Here is a 6,577-nt window from a genome sequence, read left to right on the forward strand (position 1 = left end):
CCAGAGAAGGCTAATGTTTCATTTAGGAAAAAAAAAATATTATGAGCAGGCAAAACATTATTTATACTACTAATAAATAAAATTCTTCCGAAAAAAAAAATCTTATAAAAACTAGGAAACAAAATAACAAAAGGATAATTTAAAATTACAATCCAAATCTAATTGGGAAATCTGCCCAGCTAACAATTAAACACGTTTATGGACCTTTAGGCCTCCAAATCAGGCCCAAAATGACTTGAATTAAAGCTTAAGATGTCATCACCAAGTTTGTAGAAGATCCCAACTCCAAAACCATCATATTCTAGCCCAAAAAAAACTGCAACTAAGCCATGCAACTTAGGGCCAGTTTGGGATTGATGTGTTTTTTTTTAAAACTGCTTTGACTGTGCTTTTAGAATAATCAGCTGTAATATAAAGCTGGCGAGCATTTGGTTAATTGAATTTTAAAAGTGCTGTGAGTATGAAAAGCAGCGTAGAATCGTTTGGTAAAATTTAATATAAAAGTGACATATTTGTATACAATGACAAATGGACATAGTAGTAGGAGTGAGGGCGATGAGATTAGTGGTGCTAATGGTGGTGGAGGTGTGGTGGTGGTGCTAATAGTGAGATGTGTTGATTGGGGTGGAGAGGTAATAATGGTGGTAGAGGAGTGGTAGCATCGACAGTGGCAGTTGTGGTTGCGATGACAATGGTGGCGGTGGCAGCAATGATGGTGGCAGTGGTAGTTGTGGTTGTGGTGATGGTGGTGGTGGTGGTGGTGGTTGCGGTAATGGTGGTGGTGGTGGCGGCATTGATGGAGGTAACAATGGTGGTAGTGGTGGTGGTGGTGGTGGCAGTAATGATGATGGTGACAAAAGTGGTAGTGGTGACAGTGGTGGAGGTTGTGGTTACGATGGTGGTGGTAGCAAATATGGTGGTTGTGTTGGCGGTGATGGTGTAAGGTTAGTATTGGTAGTGATAGGTTGTAGCGTTTACCTTATTCTCTAAGGGATAAAATATGTGGAAGGTTAAATAATGTCATTTAAAAAAAATTAATGAAGGTATTATAATAATTGAAAATATTTATTAAAGACCCAACTCTACGTTTTATTAAAGCAACTTTTAAAAGCAACCTACAAGCTGTTTTTAAAAGCTGCTGTCTAGAGCCCATTGCTTTTAAAATAAGCAGGAGATTTTACTTTTACCAAACATTTTTTTATTGCTTAACTTTAAAGTGAAGCAATACCACACATGGCCTCAATCTACCAGCACAAGTTGAAAGACTTGCAAACACCCTCAAATTGGAATCATTCTAAAATTCATCCGTTTGATCACTTTTTGCTCAAGAGGAAGCCACAAATCCTACATTGGAAATATAAATCAAAGTATCAAAATCTCACCAAAATATGCTAAAAATAGGGTAAAATATACAATATAAAATGGACTCATCACATGTAACTAATTTTTTTTTGTGCTACCTTGATAGGAAATCAGACACTTACATCTACTTAATCTCAAAGTGAAGCAATACCACACAAGGCCTCAATCTACCAGCACCACGCTGGTCCCTTATTTATTTTCCATAAATCAACAGCTTGTCATAAAAATCTAAAACTTTGACACAAACAAGTTGAAAGACTCGCAAACACCCTTCAATTGGAATCATTCTAAAATTCATCTATTTGATCACTTTTTGCTCAAGAGGAAGCCACAAATCCTACATTGAAAATATAAATCAAAATATCAAAATCTCACCAAAATATGTTAAAAATAAGGTAAAATATACAATATAAAATGGACTCATCACATGTAACTAATTTTTTTTGTGCTACCTTGAACACTTACATCTACTTAATCTCAATTCATTATCTCACCGCTTGAACTGCACGAGCTAGGTGCGATACTTTGAGTTGTGGGAAGATATATGCAAGCTTGTGTTTTAACCCTTTAACACGCTTGAAATAATTTCATGTTTTTTAGGACTCTGAAATTAATAAGCTTGTCATATTTATTTCGTATAATTTTCCTTACTAGCAAATAGATATTGGTAATACTTTTCTTCCTCATGTTAACAAGAAGTCCAAAGTTTGAAATGCCCCAACATTCCATTGGTAAAAAATAAATTTGTTTTCCCTTTACTGAAATTGTGCTCTAATTAATCAGACGGTTTCAACATAGGAATTGGATCCTCTCCTGAGCAAGAGATCAGGATCCTCCTGACCCAATAACACGGGCTGTTGGATTTTGATCCGATGGTTATAAACACGGGGTCCCTCTAAAATTTATAATAATTGTAGCCGTTTGATCAAAATCCAACGGCGTGTGTTAGTGAGTCAGGAGGATCCTGATCTCCTACTCAGGAAAGGATCCAATTCCTTCAACACAACTTAGTTGGTTTACAAACGTCATAGCCGGCTGACCATTGACCCACAAAAGCGATGCGTTTTCAATTTTGGTACCCCAACAATAGCTACGTTTTCAATTTTGTCTATTGTTTGTCTATTGGGTTTTTGACTTAGAGCCCTTGCAGTTGGAACTTTTGTAGTTTCAATTTCGGTGTTCTTCATCCTCTCCTCCTTTTGAGTTTTGACAGCAAATGGCAATGAGTTCACACACGTTTCATGTCTCATTTTGTGTGTTATTGTAAACATGAAAATTCTTGAAGCAAATGAAACAAGAACACGTGTACAAAATAATATTTTGTATTAATAATTTGGGGGTTACAATCTCTTCTACAAATTTAGCCTCTGATTCGATCTTCATAATGTGTAGATTTGTGGATTCTGCTGTTGATCCAAGGGTCTTCGAGGCTTGATCTTAGGATGAACGAGTGATGAACGATGAAAACTTTCTTCAAGCGGCCGTCAGGGCTTGATATTGAATTGGTGGAAGTTTTTCAAGGGCCGTTGGGGCTTGATCTTGAAGGAGGATTTGGTGGAAGTTCTTCAAGGGCCGTTGGGGTTGATCTTGAAGGAGGAAGTTCTTCAAGGGCCGTTGGGGCTTGATCTTGAAGGAGGATTTGATGAAGAACGAAGAGAGATTTCTTGATCATTCGGGATTTGCTTGGGAGCTTTAGAGTTTCAAAGTTTCAAGGTTTTGGTGTGATGTGAATTAGTCACCTCTCAAAATGAATGCCTTGACTTCCTATTTATAGAATTCCAAAACTTGATTTTTTGGATTTATATAATCAGATGAAATAAATCATTTATGCCAGGTGTTGACACGTGTCCTATTTGATGACTTTTCCGATTTATTTTGATTTTTCGTTGAGTCACATGCTACGTGTAAAATTTATGTGACACATGAATGTTGAAATTTTAATTATTGGTCAACATTTATTTCTTCGAAATTTCGATGTCTACATTTATATTTGGCTTTCACATGCTCATAGTCACTAGAGAGGAAATAAAGAGTCATGTGAACAAGAAATTGGTCTGTGATGTCAATATCCAAAGCTTCAATTTGTTTGACATATTGACGAGCTTGAGTAAGTGCACCCTTATTCTGCTAGTACCATCATAATTTTTATTTGAATCTTTCGTACCAAGATCCCAAATGTATCAATGCCATGCTGCTATAGTCCACATACTAAGCAGGATTCCACTTCCCAGTCGTATATGCGACTAGAATTCTCCATATCCACCCGAAAAATGGTGATTTCTCTATTCAAAACCCTTTTTTTTTCAAGCGGGAGGACCCCCTTTTGCTTATTCCAGCGGAAGATCTGGATTTGCTACTTCGCGTAGCTCTGGAGAGCATGGAATTCGACTAGAAAGCGCTTTCCGAGATTTAGTGCTAACGAAGGCTGAGAGATAAGAACCATTTTTAGCTAGCCTTCGATACAGTTTGGTTTGGTACTTTATGAAACTGGAATCAAAATCGAAATCAAAACAAAATTCGGTACGGTTCAATTCGGTATCATGGGGTGTACAAAATTTATAGGGATGTGCTATCCACACACCTCAAATTACTTCCCACACACCCCTTGTTAATTTATGTCCGTTGATCTTCTTCAATTCATCCGATCCGACGGTCGAAAATTAGAAGGGTGTGTGAGAAGTAAAATGGGGTGTGTGGATATCACATCCCAATTTATAAGGTCCCTTATGGGTTAGTTTTGTTCGGTATTAAAGGGTACTATTTCAGTTTTGGGCTTCAGTTATAATCCCCCTTTATATGTTTTTTTGTGCGATAAAAATAGGTCCTTTTCGATTTTGGGTTAAACAGGTTTTGATTGAACCCAAATCCCATTTTGCTAATGATTAAAATAGGGCCAAGCATTGTCAAATGAAATGTCTTATGGGATCCGCATTAGTAAAAACCCAAATGAAAAAGCAAAGTTCAAGTAACCGTGAATTTTTGTTCTTTTTCCATTGCAACCAAATCCACCACACACAGTAGACGACAAGTTGGCAACCAGTGCCACACAAGCAAATAATCTGCATACTGAAAATACTCACTGCCCATGTAGTCTCCAAATTGAAACCACAATTCTTATTGAATCACGTACTGCTCAATTTTATAAAACCACTCACAAACTGCCCAAATTGCATAAAATCCTAATCCAATCAGCCATTACAAAATCATTTGTTTATACCATACTTAGGGCCTCCGTATTTAGATCTCGTATAAATACTCGGGGAACTTAAATGTAATTATGCAATAAAGGAAGGGGCAAATATGTAATAAGTGATGAGCTCTTATTCTATAAAAGACCCCTCAGTCTCCTCATTAAGGGATGCCAACTCTTAGGCCTGAAACCCCCTCACCCTCTCACATCCCTTCTCACATTACAGAGGTTCTCTCCCTCACAACCCTCTCAGAGAAATACAATATCAGTGTGGACGTAACCCAAACATTGGGGTGAACCACGATACATCTTGTATTGTTTACTTTCTTGCAGTTCACGGTCGGATTTACTTTGTTCCAAGACCTTTGGTTTGGTGCATCAACATTTGGTGCCGTCTGTGGGAATCGACACAAAAAACTATGTCGGTTCTTTTTCATTTTTTCACCTCCACCGTGAATCTGCAAAATCTGTAAAATCTGCAAAATCCCAGGAAACCAAATACTCCATCTCTCACCCTGCTATCCTTTTACAAAAAAAAAAAAAAAAAAAAAAAAAAAAAAAAAAAAAAAAAAAACCAAGAACACCACTCTCTCTCTAAAAATCCTAAGATTCTCTCTGTAAGCCGCTGCATTTATAGCTGCGTTATTCACCCCCTTTCTTATTTCTGGGTCTTTGTAATTTCCGTTGCAGAGCAAAACCCAGATTTTTAGTTTTCGGATCCAAGCTTTGGAACAGTGGTGGTCGAGCTTCAGTTTTCTCCCAGATGATGAGCACTTGGTCCTCTTCTGCTGCTTCTCCTTCCAGTTTTCTTGCCTAATTTGTTCACTCAATTGGCCAGCGGAGGACTGAACTTCACTTTGGAAGAGAGAGAGAGAGAGAATGGAAATGGTTAGATTTGTGAGACGACGACGGCAGGGTGTCTTGATTTCTTGCCTCCAAATTTCATAACCACCCACACCTCTCTGCTATCCACACCCAAAAATCAAATTTTGATTTTTTTTTCTCTGAAGCGAAGGAAAATGGAAACGACGGCGTTTGAAACAGTGGACCAAGTGGTGTAAGAGATCATGAGAATTCACAAATCTTTGCCACCGAGGCCGGCCGTCGACGAGGCGGAAGCGGCGACGACGTTATTTCGAAATGTGGAAATGGTGGAACAGGCCAAGCTCGACGCCATTGCCATGCAGACCAAGAGCTTGCAAGTTTTGGAAGAGCTGTTCACGGTGCTGCAGGAGATGCAGAGGAATTTGGTCTACGTCAACAGCAAGAGGAGGTACGAGAGGCCCGTAAGTTGCTCGATCTCAAGAACATCCATAATCTGTTCAACGATTTGATTCAGAGAGCTTCCACTTGCGTCTCCTCTCTCGATTCCACTTCTTCCTCTTCTGCGACGTCGAATTTGAGTTCGAGTTCGAATTTCATTTTTGAAGTCCTTTCTCACTGGCCCTTTCATTCGTCTTCTTTGGGTTCTGGTGCTCCTGCTGTGTATATGTTCAACACTTACCGAGAAGGTGTTGCTAAAAGTTCTTCAGCCAGAGTCAGCAGAGACGACAGTTTCGTGATCAGTAAGGCCAAGAAATTTTTCTACTTGGATGGAATTGGGGCTAGACCTGCTGTTTTTGTAACTCCCCAGATATTGGATTCGTCTCTCAGGCCGGTTTCCGCTTTCAATTCAACTGGAGGAGGTGGAGTTGGAGATGGCAGATGACAACCAGAACGTATCGGGATCTGTTCCTGCTGCGGTTCCAGATCCAGGCCACCTCATCGTCAAATTCCAAGATTCAAGCCTTCAGACATTTCCTCCATCTAGGACATAAGGGAAGATCTCTGGTGGTCCCTTCCTCCTCGTGATGCCCATGACACATTTTCTAAACCTGTATATGGTTCTGATGAACCCCAGCAAGGTGGTTGGCTACGGTGGAGCCTTCAATGAGAAAACATCTGACAGCCCAGGTTTGTTGTCTCCGCCGCAACAAAATGTGCAGAGCCATAATTTTTCCGACAGGCCCGAAGAGTCCCCAACGA

The 6,577-nt window shown here is 39.3% G+C and overlaps 1 protein-coding gene across 1 annotated transcript; it reads left to right on the forward strand.

Moving 5' to 3' along the window:
• Positions 1-521: 521 nt before the first annotated feature.
• On the forward strand, positions 522-2,797 carry LOC139194650 (glycine-rich cell wall structural protein 1.0-like). Its single transcript, XM_070819545.1, has 3 exons — positions 522-605; positions 649-944; positions 2,755-2,797. Exons 1-3 carry the CDS (start codon positions 522-524, stop codon positions 2,795-2,797), a joined length of 423 nt encoding a protein of 140 aa, XP_070675646.1.
• The last annotated feature ends 3,780 nt before the right edge of the window (positions 2,798-6,577 follow it).

Source organism: Malus domestica, chromosome 03, assembly GCF_042453785.1.
Source record: "Malus domestica chromosome 03, GDT2T_hap1".
Taxonomy (NCBI): domain Eukaryota; kingdom Viridiplantae; phylum Streptophyta; class Magnoliopsida; order Rosales; family Rosaceae; genus Malus; species Malus domestica.

Coding starts and splice junctions, on each gene's coding strand:
- LOC139194650 (XM_070819545.1), top strand. CDS start 522: ATGACAAATGGACATAGTAGTAGGAGTGAGGGCGATGAGATTAGTGGT. Junction 606..648: donor GTGTGGTGGTGGTGCTAATA/GTGAGATGTGTT, acceptor TAATGGTGGTAG/AGGAGTGGTAGCATCGACAG. Junction 945..2,754: donor GTTGGCGGTGATGGTGTAAG/GTTAGTATTGGT, acceptor CATAATGTGTAG/ATTTGTGGATTCTGCTGTTG.